This window comes from Hirundo rustica, chromosome 1 (genome assembly GCF_015227805.2).
Source record: "Hirundo rustica isolate bHirRus1 chromosome 1, bHirRus1.pri.v3, whole genome shotgun sequence".
Classification (NCBI taxonomy): domain Eukaryota; kingdom Metazoa; phylum Chordata; class Aves; order Passeriformes; family Hirundinidae; genus Hirundo; species Hirundo rustica.
Genome location: NC_053450.1, coordinates 124,477,575 through 124,496,482, shown reverse-complemented (window position 1 = coordinate 124,496,482; position 18,908 = coordinate 124,477,575). Strand labels below are relative to the sequence as shown.

General features: G+C 44.6%; 1 protein-coding gene and 1 long non-coding RNA gene across 3 annotated transcripts in view; both read right to left on the bottom strand.

The window, feature by feature from the left end:
- Positions 1 to 346: 346 nt before the first annotated feature.
- Positions 347 to 13,396, bottom strand: LOC120763264 (uncharacterized). Of its 2 annotated transcripts, XR_005704064.1 has the most exons (4): positions 12,989 to 13,396; positions 10,751 to 10,799; positions 7,667 to 9,742; positions 347 to 1,175 (listed from the first exon to the last, which is right to left on the bottom strand). It is a non-coding gene; the product is annotated as an uncharacterized LOC120763264 (long non-coding RNA). The 2 variants fall into 2 exon arrangements; XR_005704063.1 differs by lacking the exon at positions 347 to 1,175 and having other exon boundaries at positions 2,902 to 9,742.
- Positions 13,397 to 14,578: 1,182 nt separating this feature from the next.
- RAPGEF5 (Rap guanine nucleotide exchange factor 5) overlaps positions 14,579 to 18,908 on the bottom strand; it is a 159,260-nt gene continuing 154,930 nt past the window's right edge. Inside the window, exon 26 of the mRNA XM_040091093.1 lies at positions 14,579 to 18,327. Within this exon, the coding sequence (XP_039947027.1) occupies positions 18,209 to 18,327 (119 nt within the window). The 3' untranslated portion in view covers positions 14,579 to 18,208. The remainder of the gene's footprint in view (positions 18,328 to 18,908) is intronic.

Sequence of the window (18,908 nt, the reverse complement as noted above, 5' to 3'; positions counted from 1 at the left end):
TCATCAGGCTTTTTTCAGGATACCTGTTTCCCTACATTTTTTCTTGTTGCCAGTGTCTCACATTGGAAACCTCTCTTGGTTTAATCTATCTCCTTCAGTCATTATGGCACCAGCAGACCTCAAAATGCTCTTCTCATGCTCAGGTATCTGCGGGGCTCAGGTTTCCAAAGCCATTTTAGCCTAGTTGTCTAAAGGAAGACTGACACAATTGAAACATTCAGTTACTCTTCAATGCCTCAATTCTACCTCAGGAGTTCTACCTCAGCAATTCAATTTGAAAAAAAATATAAATATATATATAAAATAAATTTATCATACATTTTCAGAGAAGTTGCAGCTGGAGAGAAGGAACAGTCCCAGGTTATCATCTTCCCTCTCTCCCTGAAAATCTGCTGAGTGAAATCTGCATGTTTTCCATTAGGCTTTTCCCAGCCAGAGTCAAACCGGACAACCTGGGCAGGCTGTGCCCACCCAGGGATGAGCCATGGTGGACGCAGCCTGATGATCTGAGGGCGCTGAGCCCTGGGGAAAGCTGGCATGGGGAGAATCGGGGCCAAGGACAGGGGAGAGGGAGGTTGAGAATAAAATGGGACACGGGGAAAAGATGCAGGCTCTGTTGTAGTGGAAGTGAAAGGATTGAAGACAGAGAGATTAACATGGAAATTGCCAATTTAATTAACTGAAAACCAGTTTTCATTCATTTCACTGTTCACAGAACAAAATGTTTAACAAAGACATTAACATTCAGCAACTCAGCGGTTTTACAATGGTGGTCTGAGGAGAAATGGAAAGAAGTGAAATTTACTTTAAAAATTTGCATTTTGCTAATGGAAACCTAACTTCAGCCTTATGGCATCGTTGGCATTTGCAGCCACATTTATTAAGGAAGCCATGTCCTGATGCAGAAACTGCAGGCAAAAGGTAGCTCTGCTGCCTAGCTGTAACCCCAGCAGTCAGTACTGTGGGCATTTTGCTAAAATGAAAGTCTTGGAAGCAGGAGCAAGAAGCTAATCTGAAAAGTTTTGGGGAAAAAAAAAAAAAAAAAAAGCAGAACTGGTGTGATCCTGATGCACTCCCACAGAACATCTTGAAATCCCTTTGCAAAATCTTGCTGCTTCAGGGAGGCGTGAGAGGTGTCACCACGAAGATGGGTGGTGGGGAAGGAAAAGGATAACCTGTAAGAGGAAAACAAACACTTTCACTGCTACCCTCCTTCCCCAAAGGCAGGGGAAGGGCACCCAGAGGGCTTGGGTGAGATGAGCACAGCCCCAGGGAAGTAATTTTGTGCAGAGAGCACTTGTATTTGCCACTGTTCAGAGGGGCCATTAATCCCAGTAGTTTTGACTTTCTGATTTACTAGTAGATAATCTAATTTATAGAGTTGACAGTATTCTTTAGCAAACTTGCTATGCTGTGTAACAATCCAATTCCTGGCCTTTCACAAAAAGAAGGCACTTGTTTAGTTTGATTCTTTTTATTTCTCCTAAAGATGGATATATGTATATTGCACATACATATAAGTTTTGTATTGTACCATCTAATTAATAAAAATCCATCAATTCTATTGAAAACTGACATAATTTTACCTAAATACTGCAGAATTTACGTGCTGCTGGTGCGTGACATTTTTAGAGAGCAGCAGGTTGGTTCTGAAAGCACATAGCAGGGTTTGTGCTGTATTAAGTATAGAAAATAAACCAAAAGAAGCAGTTCCTTTTCCAGTGTTGTCTGCAAACATTGCCCTGCCAAATTGCATGGAAACGGGCAGAAGGTTTGACATGCAATACTAGAAGGAAAATTCCCTCCAAAAATTAGAGAAATGGCAGCAAAATATCTCTTAATTTTCTTCTCTTTAAAGAAAATACATTGTCCTTGCTTTCCTCCCCCTTGTGAAAAAATACCCTTTCTTTTTCTCCTGTCCTGACACCCTTTAATTAATGCTCTTTTTTAGGTGACACTGGGCTCCGTGGTTGTGTGGCTGAGTGGATGCCTACCCCTGCTGAGGGATGAGGCACCCTGGGGAGCACCAGCACAAAGCCCCAGCACCCACCCCTGCTGGGCTCCCATGAATAGCTCACCCTTCCTCTGCAAGAGATGTGTGAGTGCCAGATTAGGAGAGGGAGGAGATACACATGTCTAGATGGAAATGCAGTGCATCTCCAGCAAAATTCAGAACGTTGCTAACCCCAAATGGGATGTTTTCCTTGCCAGCAAGCTGGCGTGCCATCCTTGTCCATGTTTCTCAGCCAAGGGCACCACCACACCAAAACAAAGTGAACAGAAGATGCCAAACAAGTGTGGGACCTGCTTCCAAGGACCTTGCCTGCCCTTAGGGCTGGCTGGGCATCCACGACCCTCTGTGGGAGACCCGTAACCTGGAAGGAGAGAATGGGCCAAGCTGTGCAGCCAGGGAGTGGGAAGAGTCTTGAGTTCCAAAAAACTAAATTTCAGCAGTGAAAACATGAAATCCAAAAGGCACTGAAATACAAATGTGTCACTGATGCCAACAGAAACTTGTTCAACACCCAGCTCACCTACACAAATTTATATGGATTGGTACCTAAAGCTAACACCGTGTAAAATTTCAGGCAGCAGCCACGGCAATAACTTGCTCTTGACACTGCATCTGATACCTTTTAACATGAAATGTCATTCAAACAATGCTTTCTTCTCAATTTTCTTTCAGCTGAATTCTCATTATGCTAGGTACACTCAAGAGGGTGCAGGTCACTGAAATAGAGGTAAAACCCAACTAATGCTGCTTGATGTTGCAAGGGGACACCTGTTTACCTGGGGCACGATGGTGTAAAGCCTTCAGAATTCTAATACATATGAATAAAATTGTGAAGTAATCTGCATTTTAACTGTGCAGTCTGTCACTTGCAGGAGCATTATCTGGAAAATAAACACAAAAATAGATCTGAACTAGCACTGCTGTAGTCAGTCAAATCACACAGGAAAAAAAATTTCCCAAGGATATATTTTATGGAGCAGAGCCCAAGTTCTTAGTTTTGCTCTATTAAAATTAAGGAAGCACTTACTGACTTGCAAGAGGTTTTAGGAACTCTAATCTAAACCTTTTGACAAGTTTCAGATGGAAGAAATGGTGATAACAGAGCAGAACTGCCCTTGACACCCTGATGCCTGTGTGCTGGAAGAGCTGCATGGTATGGGTTGTGTACACTGAATTATACAGCCCACGTTCCCTGTGTCGTATCCTGGTGTGTGTTCACTCTGTAACATCCTGTAGGTAACTGCTCCAACACTGAAACCTTGAGTTAACCTCATGATATCTGATAATTATTGCACCAAATGTGGAGGAATCTGGATGAGTTTCCACTCTCAAACAGAGCTTAAGCAGAGCTTCATGCTGTTTTCAGTAACCCAGCAAGATGGTAGGTAAAGACTTTGCATGATGCCTTTACAGGAAGCATAGAGGATTATTCCAAGATGTATGTGGCAACTGAAGGGCTGATCTGTGGTGAAGACCCTGGCCTGAGGTTTGGGGGGCAGAAATGGAGATCCCAACTCCCTCCAAGAGTGATTTTCAGAGCCAGTAAAAGTCACAGATGCTTTAAAGTTAGGGCTGGCTTCCAAATTCAGCACCGGCTGCCATCTGCAGACACTGGGGAGGGCATCTCATGAGCAGGGTGGGTGCTGACCACACATGGGTCAGGAAGCTCCTGCCTCCCACACCCCACAGCAGCTGCTCCCAGGCACCCTGCTGAAAAGGGAGTGCCATTGCCCCCACACACCCCACAGCAGCTGTGCCCTGCTGCAGCAGTGCCAGTGCTCTTCACCCAGCACCTGCCCCCTGAGAATGTAGTGGCTGGAGGGGTGAAACAGCAGGTTTGTGTTGTGTCCCATCCTCGCTGGAAAGGAGACCAAAACCGTCTCTTACACCTCTTCACATCCTGCCTGGCTTGAACGGGATGCTCTTCTACTTCCTTTGATGTCGGAGGGAAAGACGTGAGATTTGACTTTGTGGTCCAAGTCCTCGGACATCACCTGGGGCTGGGGAGTCCTGGAAGTTTGACCTGGTGTCCACAGGACCTAGTACAAGAGCCACTGAACAAATACAGACGGAGTTTGGAGCACAGGGACAAAGCTCTGAGCTCCCCTTACTGCCTCCCGACACACAGCCAAGAGCCTTTCGCAGGATGCAGAGTCTGGCTCCCTCTTGTGCTCTCTCCTTTTAACAAATTCATTTAGGAAATACGATGCGGTGGAATATTTTTAATATGTGGCTTAGAAGTACCTCTAACCTTGGGCTGGGCCCCCCCATTCATGCTGCCGTGATCTTGAAGCCATTCAGGTGAGGAATTCAACTTCTCACCCATTTGGGCAAGCATGCTTTTGGGCAGGGGAGAAAAACCCCAGACAAAGGTGGAATGGGATTGCCAAAATGGTTTTCACAGCCTGAGACATGACAGCCTGGGATGCATGGGTACAGCCTGGTAGGGAAAGGACTTCTCTGCAGAGATGCCCGTTTCAGCCCTCTGCCAGGTATAGGTTAGGAATTTCCAAGGGAAGAAGCCGGAGCAGTAAGACGTGACATTTCTTGTGTTTTACAGAAGGTGTCATTGTTGTGCTGTTCCATTTGACGAATTTCTCTCTAGTGTCCAGGATGCTGCGAGTCACCGCAGAACGTTAATCTTTTTCATTCTCTTTCAGCTACAATCTATCTCACATTAAGCTCAAGGTTAAACATTTCCTGACAGAGAATTTAACTATGCACATAGGCAAATATCACACACTAGTCCTCCACTTCATTCTTTTTAAGGAGAATTAATCAAGTATGTGTGCATGCAATCTCACAGAATCTAACCTTAAATCACTGGTAATAAAAGAAAATCTCCATTTTAACCAAGTGTCAATAAAAAGCAGGTTGGAGAGGGTGTGACAGTGGTTATAGAGTGTTACCTGCACTCTTTTGCCACATCCAACATGCCTGTGCTCGGTAATGCTTTGATTGTGACACAGACCCCAGGAACACAGAGGCTCCCAGGACCAAACGGGGTCCCAGGAAGGTGCCTGGCAGCCATCAGGAACCTGCTGGTTCCACCTACTCAGCAGTGTCACACCGGTTATCACAAATATCCCCAAATACCCTGCTTTTCTGAAGGCTGCCTGACATCTTACTCACAGAATTAACGCAGAGGAAGTTCACTGATGTATAAAAATAAAGCTAGCCTGAAATAGCTTCGGCTCTGGTTGCTGAGGAATGATCCAGGATGCCAAATGCCCGTGTCTTACTGTGATGTCGCACACTTGCAGCTTAACCACCACAACCTGCATCATCCCTGCTACTAGTACTGCTGTATTTGATTCTTTTCCTCCAATTGGCTTTTTGCACTTTTGCTTCAATTGACCTGCTTTGATGATGCTATTTTCCCAAATCAAATTCTCCACAGACAGTCACCTCAGCCACAAATGATTTTTCAAGCTTTCAGCGAAACAAATGAGAAGCCATGCCAAAGAAACAGGAGCAGAATGAGGTCATGACCACCTTTACTGGAGAGAAATGGGACACTCAAGACTTTGCTACTGAGTGAAGAAAAAGAAAACTCTCATCCCATTCCCTGCCAGAACTAAAATTAATCTTTCATTGTCTGCAGCCAGATTAATGAAATAGTGAATACTGATCTACGTGGTTTTTAAATGTAGGACTTACCTGTTATCTCCCACAGATTGGGCATAAGTGCCTAAAACATATCTCTGTAATTCTGAAAGAGTCCCTCCCATATGAGAGGGGCTGAACAGATATCATCCGTGTTTGGAGCTGCTCTTGCCCAGGTAAGAGAAGTTAAAATGTGTTGCCAGCTCCCAGCTAGTGGGACTCCAGCATAAGCAGTCCGTCCTCAAGCAAAGGAGCCCCTAGATGGCATTGTGAGACTCCTCTTCCACTCACCAGCGCTGAGCTGAGATTCGATATTTCCTGCCTTTTTGTTCCTTTTTATACAAAATAAATCCCCTAACCTCCCCAAAACAAGACACCCAAGCAAACAAACAAACAAACAAATATAATAAAGAACAACAAACGAATTTAAAACCTTGAGACAACCACTACACTAACTTTAGTTTATATTACTTAAGCTCACTGGTATGTTAAATATATGAAAACAAGACAGGACACTTGATCTGATGCCTTCCCAGCTTGCTCCAGCTAGAAACGTCTCTTTGTAGATTAAAAGACAAGCCAATATATCTTCGTTATAAAGTACGCTTCTACTATTATCTGCTTTGTGCAACTGCAGTTCTGCCTCAGGTTGGTGCCATTATGGCATATTCAAATTATCTTGGCTGGCCAAAAAACGTTTAGGAGCACCATGTTTCCTTTCTTCCTAAAGCGCTTTACTTACACTCCTTAAGTGAGCTCCAGAAAAGATGCTGTAGGCAGTCAAACATTAGTCTTCCCACCATAAAATATTTAGGATAGAAATAGGTCTGAAAGTCAGTTTTTGTTGCCCTGCACTGCTCTCTTTTCCATACTGAGGCTGAGGACTCAAAAAAACATGGCAGAAGAAAGCAAAAATTACCCCTGCTCCCCATTAAATATTAAATATATATATATACACTGCTGTTTTACTGGTAGCAATAGGTTAGGAATGGGATAGCGGGAACATTAGGATGTTATTGTCACGTACAGAGCTCACAAATGGTCACTCTCCTGCCTGAGACACTTCACCCTCTTTGCAGAGTGTACAAAAAGGCGGGACTGGGGGGAAAAAAAAGGCAGGAGGAAAAAACTACGATGTGAACCAAAAGAACATCAGAAGACTTGCCTAGAGTGGTGAAATCAGGAACTAGATTATGGCCCTGGATCGGTGCCTTCTAGCATGTTCAGACACTAAACCTCCAGGGTGAAAAGCAAGGTTCACCAATGGTGGCTTGCTCAAACGTGCCCACACACTGATTCCTGTGACCAGCAAAATTTCCACTGGACGAGAACTGACATGAGTCAGGGAAAAGTTGGCTTCTTGCTGGCCACAGAGCACTACAGGGATGAGGAGCAGTGCTGCAGCCTCCTGTTTTACCTCCCCTCATCTTTTCCAGCTGTCTTTGAGTTCCCTCACAGACATATATTTATTTCTGAGCCTTTCTTGACTCTTCCAGATTTGGTTAAGTACATCTCAAATATCTAGAAATCTATAAGGGATAAGAAAGGGCAAAAAAACCCAGTCATTTTTTCTCTAGAAACTAGGTTAAAAACAGTTCCTTCCCCTCATAAGTTGTATCACTTGTAAGTTCTTTCTCTCACAAGTACTCTCTCTGACTCCAGAAGTGACTGCTGGTATAAAGAACACAGCTCAAAAGCAAAATTTAGTGGCATAGTTCCCTAATCTGTTAATCAACTGATGGTGCAGCCCTGTGAACAAGACAGGACACAATTTTCTAGGGTCAAGTTACCGATTTTTTGGCCATAGTATGCATTTGTTGGCATTCAGCCTGAGATTCTACAAACTAGGAATAAAAAGTAGCTCCCCTTCTTTCAATCAAGTGATTTATAGAAGAAAACCTAAACCCAATGAGCTAAACGCTACTAAAGCCCAATCTATTAAGATCTGGTTGGTATTTTGGCAAAATAAGAGACCCGGGGAGTAAACCACTCTCAGTGGCAAGCCATTGAGGAAGATACAAAGGATCACACTGGAAATGTGCCTACCTTTGGGCAGTGAGGAGACCCCACAGTGGGAACAGCCCCCAGGAAGAGGAGGTGCTGTGTCTACTGGAGCAGGTTGCTCCAAGGAGCCTAAGAAAGTCTCCTAAGAAAGCATCGTTCTCCACCTTCCAATATGCCTCCTCCATTTGCAATTGTGGACTGCATCATCTATCTCCATGAAAGTCACCTTCCCTACCCATAAAACACCTCATTTCCCAGAGCAGGCTTATCCAGCCAGCAGCCAGCGCAGGGAACAGACAAGGCAGCAGAGGAGGAGCGGCTGTAGAAAGTTCACCATCTGGGACAAGCACCCTGCTAAAGAAGAGCAAGACTTTCCAAGTCACACTGATTTTCTGAAAACAAAGTAGTAAATGCCTCAAAGTCCATAGAATAGGGAGCCTGTGCAAAGCACACCAAGGCTGCTCCACCAAGCAGAAAACTGGACAATTCTCTGGAGGCAGGCTGTGGGCAGCAATCCAGGAGGAGCTGTGCCCTGCCACCCTTCAGCTTCCAATTGTCTCCATCAGGCTCTCACCTCTTTTGTCTTCACTGACTCTTTTACTGGTTTAGTGAGCGGCCACAGGTGAAGCACCAATGGTTTGGAAGCGCCCAAGGATGGGTGAGGCTCGATCCGGATGGTGCTCCTGTGCCATGTGACCTTGGCCATGTCTCTCTGCCTCTCTCTTCCTGAAGTTTCTTCTCCTTAAAAGAGGCAACTCCTCTCTGCCTCCTGGTGCCTTAAACTGGTGAGCGTTTTCTATTTGCCTTCAAAGCCCTCTGAGTGGCACTCATGAATATGTCCTATTGACAGCAGTTTTTGCTGCTGTCCAGGAGCACTCTTCTTCCCCAGTCCACAAAAGAGCGAGTGTCAGCAGTCCCTGTTATGGACCCCAGGCTGTTGCTGTCACCATAGCTGCAATATCACAGCAAGTCTGGGGAAGCCCCCAGTGAGCTGCACTCGTTAGCTGCACCAAGGGTAGGGTAAAGCACAAATACCCATGCTGCGTGTGTAGCGGAATTATCAGGTTTACACTGCAGAGGAAGCTTGCCTTGTATATGACTACAAAATGCTCCTGTCTTATCTATTTGCAGCTTCCCTGTGACACCATGTGGCAGCTGCAGCTGGCAGGCTGCAGCTGTGCTCCTGGGGGTACCACTGATACGGAGAATAGAGCCACACACTATCACCAGCCTGCCAGGAGCACTTGTACAGCAGCATCTTCAGAAGAAAACCCAGTCCTTGGGCTCACAAAACACATCCTTTGGCTAAACAGTGAATTCAGCCTCACGCCATTAACCCAGCAGGTTTGCTCTTGTCAAACACACTCGGACAACTATGCAGCATGTTTGGAGAAGCTGCCCCAGACCAAATGCTCTCAGTACAGCCAACAGCTCTGGATGAGATAGTGACTCCAGGGACTACTGACAGATGAGAAGGCAGCAGTCTTTATTCCCATTAGCATCTGTCCTACGTGAATGTGCACTCCCATCATAAAGCCTGAAAGTTAAATCCAGGGTAGAACAAGCACAAAAAAAGCGGAACAGATATTCCTGTCAGTCCACTTAAACGGGAATGTGAGTCAACAAATCCAATGAGATGGGTCAGTGGACCACACAGATGACAGAGGAACCTCTCACTGCTGCATTATGTCCTGAAGTCCCTCAAGGTCAGGCCAGCAGTTTTGATGCAATAAACTGACTCTCTGGGCACAGGATTTCACCACTAGATGTCAATGGTATTCTGAGTTTTTGACAGGGAAGATACCTTTAAAAGCAGGTTAACGGCAGGAAAAATTTGTTCCGGCTGACACCGGCCAACCTCAAGTCAACCAAACTCTTTGCTTGGTCAGGATGCTGATGTACTCTTTGCAGAGATGCCCCTAATAAGAACCCTATCTGTCTTACAGTAACATGTGGCTCCAGTAGTTTCTTGTCTGGTTATTTCTGGGAAATCATACCAATCTTCACTGGACTAATATCTCTCAACGTCCTCTGGAAGCTTTAACAGTTAGCTGAAGCCTTTCCTCATTTGCATTTGTACAAAGCTGGACCAGGTTCCCTGGAGTCACTCAAATTGCTCTGAGGAATCAATCAAGTTTACAAAATGCAGATAATTAAATTTGATTGACTAAACTGCTTTATACTCTTCAGCAGAAACCTCCAATTTAAAGGCAAAGTGAATTACCTCACTTAAAATTAGTTAAACCTCATCAACTAATCAGCAAACAAGGGTTTAAATGAATTTGAGACGTGTCAGTTTTCTTCAGATTTGCATGCTATTTTCCATTATTTTCCATTAACAGCAGTCCTCTGCTGTGCTGGACTTGTTCAATTCCTTCTACATCCTGTCTTATGCCCCTCTTCTAGTTCCTACTATCATGTCATGACTTATTTGGACTTAAAACGTGGCCTCCAACCAAAAATGTGCCTTGAAGCTGGAGCATGTAGCTGTGGTCTTGAGCCAAGTTCAATGCTGGCAGCTGCTGTTAGGCACAACAATTTTGATCACTGTGAGTGTGACAGAGCGCCCAACAGCTCTGCCTGGTCCTCTTCTGGCACTGCACCATGGTGAGGGGGATTGGCCTTGTATGAAGCCCAGCATCAGTAGCAGATAAAGCAGTTCAGAGTTATTTGCTACTTTAAAGTATTTCAGATTGGATAGAGAGACCATACTCCGTTCTGTAGTGTAGCCAGAGACTCAGTCTGACAGCAGACACTTGGGTATCCTGGGTTTTTAAAACCCAGTGGAAAGCAATAGACGTCCAACTTGCTTTCACACAGTCTTTCTGAATAAGACAGACTTATGACAGCAGCTGGCTTTGTTTTGAGGGAAGTTTTACCAAACTGCTTGACATAACTTGAAGACTTCAAACTTTTGAGGCTTTATGGCCTAAGAATTGTCACCTGGGGCTGCTGAGCTGACATTCTCAGGGGACACTTGAGTGTACCACGGTCACCCCCACACTTGGCTGGGGGCAAGCTCACAGTGACCTCAGTAACAGCTCCATTGCTCATGAAGCAACAAAACCTCTGACTAGCTTTACTGAGAGCTCTCACAAACATTTGACAGGAGCCTCCATAACTTACCAAGGAGGTGCTTGATCTGGGGCTTGATGCTCATCATCCTTTTTCATTTCTAGAAATGAAAACAAAAAAATTCCCTTCCAGCAATCTCTTTGCTCTCAAGCCATCTGTCACGGCTGGCAGTACCTCTCTCAAGGGACACTTCAGCACTTAGTTTAAATAGAGGAGTTCTGCCAGTGCCATTTTTCCCTGCTAAGGAGCACTCCCATCTAACTAATTTCTTACAGAGGCAGCCCCACACTCAGCTGGGACAATGGCAAGACTTTTCCTTTCCTTTATTTTTTTTTATAACCTCATCTGGAGCTCTAGTAGTCACTCTGAACCAGCCCTTTCTCTGCGGCAGCCAGGAAAGGACTTGAATTGGTGTAAGCAACAGTGGGAGAACAGGACAAAAAGCTGCAAGTTTTAGAAGCCCTGACAACCTTCTGCAAGAAAATCTAATTGAAAGACCAAGAAATTAATAGCCCATCTCCTTGCACAAACCATCTTTTAAGACCTATCTACTCAAGGCAGGCTGCACACCCCAGTTACTGCCCTTCAGTGTGGTTTAGCTCTTGTGATTCTGCTTAGAGGCATCTTCATCTCTCACTCACGTACTTCTATAAACTAATACAACTGAATCACATTTTCAGCTAAAAAGGGTAAAGTTTGGTATTCCAATCAAATTTTATTCTCAACTATGTTGATTCACTATTCTTTAGCACCCCCAGGTCTACTCTGACTCCTTACCAGAGAGATGAAAGGTGAAACCTCAGCCATAGGAACTAGTGGCACTAGGACAGTAAAGAGCACTAAAGGCAGCCCATAAAAGACCTCTGAATAGGAATCAGCCCTGCTTACAAGCAAACCCAGCACTATCCACCTCTCTCTGCAAAGTAACAATTTCACCAGCCAAAAATCCCGGAGCAATCAATCAGACCCATGCAGAGAATAAAAAAGGAAGAGCTTTCTTCTCATCTGCTGTATTTGAGTAACCTCCCAACTGGCTCTTCTCATTCCTAACCCTAAAATGAGGTTTTCCCTGGGTTTTAGCTGCCTGGTTTCTCTGGGATGGTTGTGTTTTTCTTAATGAGGAGGATTGCCTCTACCCTGAGATTTCCCCTGGGGAAACAGGACCTGGAAAATGTCAGCAGCACTCTTCAGGGTAAAGGAAGTTTTCCAATGCTTTCCGGATCACGTTGAGAAGAAAGGTAATGTCTTTTAAACAAACGTTTTTATGGGTGAAGGTGTGGGTTTTACCATCTTTGAAATGGGTCTTAATATCTCTACTAAATTCGGGCTGTAGGTTGGATGAAGAGCCCAGACGGCTTGGCTCCGGAAAAGACAAGGGTCTGCACAAGCCTGAGTTTCTGAGCTTAGGGGTCAAACAGTACGTTCAAGGGGAGATACGTGCTAGGCAGTTCGGGAAGGAAGGTACCTTCCCTGTACATCAGCGAAGGGGGAAGGAAGAGGGCAACCTGCAGCTGGCAGCTCAGGATAAGAGGAGGCTGCACCCTCTGAAACCGCGAGAGAGAAAACCCCGAGGGTGCGTGCCCCGCTGGCCTCTCCCTCTATTCAGATAAAGTTGCAGGACTCCTCTTTGGACATAAACCTCTGGTGTTTGCGGATTTTCCTGACAGTGCCGCTTTCCCTCCCTGACATAAGAAACAAATGGAAAAGCTGAATAGTTCAGCTAGTTCCCTAATGCATGGAGTCTCTAAATGCACGGATTTGCATCATTCCAAGGAAGTGGTGTTACAAACCTCGCGGGGGGACCACCAGCTGTGACTGCTTACCGCTGCAATGGGCAGTGAAAATTAAAATTATGCAGATTGTATCACTGCTATAAGGCTCCGAGGGAGATGCTGCTCAAGGGTGTTAACAGGGGTCTTATGAAACAACAGAATATTCTGAGTTAGAAAGGACCCTGAAGGATGATCAAAGTTTCTCTCTTAAATGAATGGCCCTGCTGGGATCAAGCCCACAGCATTGTTAGCACCATGCTCTAACCGACCGAGTTAATCCCTGGGCCATCAAGAGACCTTCCTACAGACAAGAGGGAACGCAGAACACCTCTCTTTCAACAATTGTTTGTTTGGCCCACCTTTGCAGGCCTCCTCAGTCCTCTAGACCCTGCTGAATTCTTTTAACTCTGATTCAACTACAAGCATTTCACGGTACTACTGTACCCATGAGCGTAAGGTGCCATCCCACAAATCTCCAGTGTGGAAAGGGTGGACACTGTAGGACTGGAAGACTTACCTTCTTTGGGTTTCGCTCTTGTATCTCAGTTGCCATCCCACGGCAGAAGACAGCAGGCTCTGGGTGGCATGAAAGTCCGCTGGGACGTGAAACACAGCAAATATTTGGGAGGTTTGGTTTTCAGGTTGAGCAGTTTTTTCCCCCAAAAGAGGAAATCGTCTCTCCCTGGGGTAGAGCAATGTCCCCACGCAGGTCAGTGCTGCTCTGCACGGAGGGCTGGGCTGGCCCTGAGCAAACTGCCCCCACCTGTTCCTCTGGAGTCACACGGCTCCTGTAGGAACGGCCCATCACAGACCCCTCTGATTACTTCAGGTAAAATTCACAGACTCCCTTGAGCAGCCTAAATTGCAGGCCTTCGCCAATCAGGCTCTTTTTGTTGGAGAGGGATAGAAGAGCCCTTATTTGAACAGTTTAGCAAGATGGTCTCAAGGGACAACATCCACAGCCCAGCAGCCTCTTCTTGTGGCTCTTCTAGCACAACTGGAGCTGTAAGGCAGCTGTCCTCAGCTCCACACCCTTCCATTTGCAAATCATCTGAAAGATATCATCACCCTTCTTGTGAAAGTCTCCCAACAAAGGCAGTGGAGGGAATGAGAGCCCTTTCTGGGGGAAAAAAAAAAAAAAAAAAAAAAAAAAGGCTTGCATGTAGCCATGTGTGGCTTAAGAAGTGCAACAGGTTTGGATGTTCTCTCCCAGTCTTCTGGGCTACACCATGGAGAGCAGTGATTTCCAATGAAGGGACAGTGATAAATCACTGAGACCATAAATTCTTCAGATTGTGCAACTGGATCTGGAAAAGTATGTCTGTCTGTAATCTATCTTTAAACAACATTGCAGAGGAGTGTCAACAATTCAGGCTTATTTTAAATATTAAGGTTAGAATTCACCCTGTCTGTACAGTAACACTAGCACAAACATTTTTAAGGTCAGGCTTAAAACTGCTTAAGGTGCAGGCACTCAGAGGATTAAGTACTGCCTATTTGTAAAGCACTCTGAATAGACATAATGTTATAAGTACCAAGTGTTATTTCTGGCTGAAATAGCCAGGTTTGGCTTGCTGGTTCCCGGGGTTTGCAAGTGGAAAGGAAGGAAGGACAGGGCAAGCCTCAGCTGCTTTACAGTGCACTTGTAGCCCATCCTGAGCTCTGCCTTCCTGCTGCAGACCAGCCCAGAGGAAGAAAAGGAAACAGCATCATCAGGGATGACTGATGACAGGGGAAAGCATCTGCTGTCCTCAGTAAGAGGATCAAGTGCCAATAAGCAGACTACAGAGGATATGAAGATAGATTTACTCCTCCCCTCTCCCACAGGGACTTCTCATGGTGGCTCGAGGCCCCTCTTTGGCTGTGCTGTGATGACAGGGCACAGCTGAGGCCCCATTAACATCATTCCTGCTTTGAAACATTGGTACCAGCACATCCCAGAGACAGATGAGCAGCTCTGAAAGGGGTCAGGCTCCTGAGCCCCTGTGCAAGTCTGCATCCATCTCACAAATGCAGTGAGGTCTGTGGAACTGAGTGACTGGAAATGAAATATTCCACATAGGAACAATAAGTACGTGTGGTAGGCATAAAGGCACAGAGCCCAGACTTCATTAAGGTAGTTTTTATATTTTCAAAAGCAATATTAAAAAACACTGGAAAATGCAAGATAAACGTAACAGTTGCTTCTACAAGTTTTAACCTTGTATTGCTTGGCCATTTTGACATATAAATTATTGCTTACTAGCTCTCATAAATACACGACACAATAATATGTACAGAGGCGAACAAGCATGAAATATGCAAAGGAAAACATTGGCAACATTGATTCTGGTAAATCAGATTATTTCATACATACCAGGTCTCATGATGGTGGATAACTACTAGCTGTAGTCCCTGAGAAGTTAGGTAAATACCTTGATTTGGGGGTTTCTATTTTATTACTTTTAATGCAAGCTGACACCATTATGGCACTCAAGAGAGAACAGGCAGGTGTTCTTACCTCAGCTCATTGAATTCATCCCATTGTTTAACAGTGTATAAGATGACAATAAATAGGTTATGCAAATAAATATTACTCTGCTAAAATGTTTAGTATTTACATCTTTCTTCGTAATTTTACAGCAGCACAGGTCTTATTTCTGATAACACCCTTTCTTCTGCCACTGCTCTGCAAATGGAATTTATTGCTATTCAAGATGATGTTGAAATCAAAAAGCTGTGTTAGAGAAATATCTAAATTTGTTGCCACTAAATCCCACATCACAGAGGTATAAAGTGACACAGCTTTTCCCTTTGTTCTGTCTAATTACTCCTCTTAGGTACTAAAAAATAATAATAATAAAGAGTATGCAGAGTATTTAACCCCAGATGTGACTGTGATAAATGGAATTTACAAGATTTATAGATTTTATACCACACAACCTAATTGTACTATTGAAGGATGTAAAAAAATCACACAATATCACCATTGCTGGCCCCTGGCAGAGGCTATATAATGTTGCCCTTCCCTATAACAGGGTTTACTTTAGTTCTTCCCCTAAGTCCCACACCTTCAAACTGCTTGCCAGTCTGCAGCTAAGCTCTGCAATACTTTACCTGTGGAATGAAGACATAGAAAGGCCTTTTTTAAATCAGACGTATTAGCTATGGGTTTGGGCTATCTACTTTTCCTTTATGGTAACAGTTCTAAGGCCCAGTTTTCAACATTAAATTGATGCAGCCATGTTGGACCTCACACTTGAAACTTAAATCCAAGTTATAAAGGCCACTATAAAAACTAGTCTGTAAAACTGTAACTAGTTGACCAATTAGTTACAGCACAGATAACACGGTTAATGCTGGCTGTGTGCCTTCAGACTGATTTTATGCCAGTTGCAAGTGGTAGACAACACCTGATTTAGTGTGGAATTACGGTGGTTCAGAAAGCAAACACCTCAGCTGGCTCAAAACCTATTGGTATGAGTCAACCCATCCCTTTTTACTTCATTTTGAGTTGGCAGAGTGAGGAGTGTTCCAGGTAGGTCTGTCAGGCTTTCAAATCAAAGCCTCAGCACAGAGTCATCTTTCTTCTTTTTTTTTTTTTTTTCCTTCTTTCATTTCCTTGTCTTTTATTCTTCTCCAACACAGCTGCTGCTTCATCCACGGTAGCAACTGAAACTATCACAGAGCCAAATGCAGTGAACTGAGAAACAGCCTCACCTTGGCACCCTGAATACCTTTGAATGCTCCCTCTCCCACAGATTTCCAGAACAACTTTGTGGACTAGAGTGTTACACCACACAAGCTGAAGCATGCAGGCTGGTCTACATACAGGATCCTAAAAATAATGCCACAGTAAAATAAAAGCAAACCCAAAACAAAACACAAGAGAGAGCGCAAAACCCAGGATAGCATCCAGGTAATGTGGCTAGGTTGGGAATTCCAAGTGCTGTAGTCCTAGGAAGAACTGCAAAAACACAAGCAACTAAGTATATCTGGGTTTTGTTCTTACACTGCAAAAAGGAGCCCACCACAGCTAGTATCTTCATTTGAACAGTTTTGGTCTGTTTGCACAAAAGAATTATTTACAATATGTGCAGTCACATCTACAGAAGAACATAGGAAATTTTTACTCCATGGCCAGCAAGAGTTTATTTTTTTTTTCTTTTTACTGGGTAAAAAGAATTTTTTTTTTCTTTAAAAAAAAAAAATCATATAGTATTTGAAAATAACAAAGTACAAGCAAATACATTTCTGAAACATCTGTTTCCTTTACAATAGATCTATACAATATTTCACAGATGGGAAAACTGAATGCATTCTACAGATTCCCCCACAGACTACTTGTTAAAGCTGCTTTTTTAAAAATCCCTTTAAACCAGAGATAACACAATGATGAAGAGCATGCTACTTCAGTATTCCCAGATTTCAGTAAAGGAGCATTTTCTTGGAAGCCTTCCTCATGTGGAAAACATACAACAGAGACGGGCAAGTAGTGCAACGCATCCTCCCTGCGCCGTGAAGGGACCGTCACCGTGAGTCAGAGCACAAACACTTGCCGAAGAGCACCCTGCACATCGCCTGTGGCATTCACCAGATCATTTCAGGACAACTTCCTGGCGCTAGAAACCAGGTGATGGTGGTGCTCGAGATGCAGGTCAGCTGTAGACGTGACTTTAGAAGTGCTGCCTCAGCACAGGGCCAGATGCAGTACTCTTAACTACATGAGAATTGTCATGGGGAGGGCTGTGAAAGGGATAAAAGCAGTAAAGGGACCCTGATGCTGAGAGCCTGGCGTGTATTACACTGGTACCTTGTAAGGGGCACCTTTCTGTTCTTTAAAAGCTAGAAGCATGTGCAAGTTAGGTAAAGTTTTACTTACTGAAATGGTATTTCCGGGGGGGGAATTAGAAATGTAGACGGATCTAGGCAATTGCCTCTGGACAGATATCAAAGAGGCTGTAATCCAAGCAGAAAACAAAGCTCCTGCTAAAATAATTTATAATACATTAACTACAGGAGCCAGTGCTAAATCTGAGATAACTGAAAAGGAAGAAAATAACATGTTTTCAGTACACAAACAATTGTGTCCATAAATTGCAACAGAAGTGGATTGGCTCTTACAGCATGTTTTATAAAGCATATTCTTAAAGGAGCAGTAACAGAGTGAACTGTTTACTGCTGACCTCCACATCACAACACACTCTTGAGTTTCATCTGGTTGCGCTGCCTTGTTATATTCCTGTCCTAGGCTGCTCACACGTCTCAAATACTATGCTCCAGTGGACTCGTGGGAGCTGCACAGATTGCACATTATTTTTGGCAACAATACTTTGGCAGCCTTGAATTAGTGAGGTACATACTGTGGTGAACCGGGATCCGACCCCTTGTGGCATGTTGCTTGCTGAAATGTTTTGCTGCTGTGACGTGGTGATTCCTTTCTTTCTAATACTGGCAGAATCTGCATTGAAAGCTACACTGGACCAAACAATACTTTCACAGAAACCAAGCTCCTGAGCTCAAAGGACACTGCTCTGCTCCCTCGGGTCCCAGCGACCAGCGGGAATGGCCCCAAGCTTGCCCTGCGACTCTGTGAGCAGCTCCTTTGCTGGCTCTCGCCCGATTTTCCTGCGCATGTTGTGTGAGCTACTGATAAAACTCAGTAAACCGTTCTCATGTAGGGAAGCAACATGCTTGGCATAAACATTCACTTAATTCAAAGTGCTGCAGTTACAAGGTTATACGAAGCTGTGCACGCTCACGCTCGCGGCTCTATCCTGTGAGAGAGCTCAAACAGAGCCTGCTGGTTGTCGATGACATGCAGGTGGTGGACGTATGGCTTCAGCTCGTGGTGCTCTTTCGAAGGAACTTCATTGCCTGCAAGACAGGACAAAGGGGATGGATCAGAAAGCCGTGTCTTGCCTGCTGCCTCTCTGCCCTGTGTCTCAAGGTCACTGCTGTGCCACCTGTCAGGTGCTAGACAGCCACGGGAAAGACAGCCGGTAATCCAAAGGACTTGCTGTTTAAGTGCAATGCATGAGGGAGCAGCTTGATAGAGAAAAGGGGAAAAGGAAAAGAGAAATAGGCAATTCTGGGCAGTCAGCATGCATAAAGGAGGGGGACACGAGGACGGCAAGAAGCCGACTCTTCCCAGGAGGAAGATTTAGTTCTGCTGGCAGTACAGGCAGTCCATCCCCTGTAAGGGTGGTTCAAGGTTTCCTTTGTGCTGCTCTGGCAGCGCAATGAGACCTTGAGCAGGGGTGGGCAACCCAGCCTGCAACTTTTTAAAGATTTTAACACAGTCCACAAGACAGCAGGCCCTCGATGATTTTTTCAGAGCTGGTGAAAGGTGACAGCACAGCAGATGGATACAAAAGCTCTTCAAAGCTGCTCTGACAGGCCCCCGCGTTTTGATCTCTTAGGCTTTTGATTTCTGATCTAGTAACAGAGACAAAAGT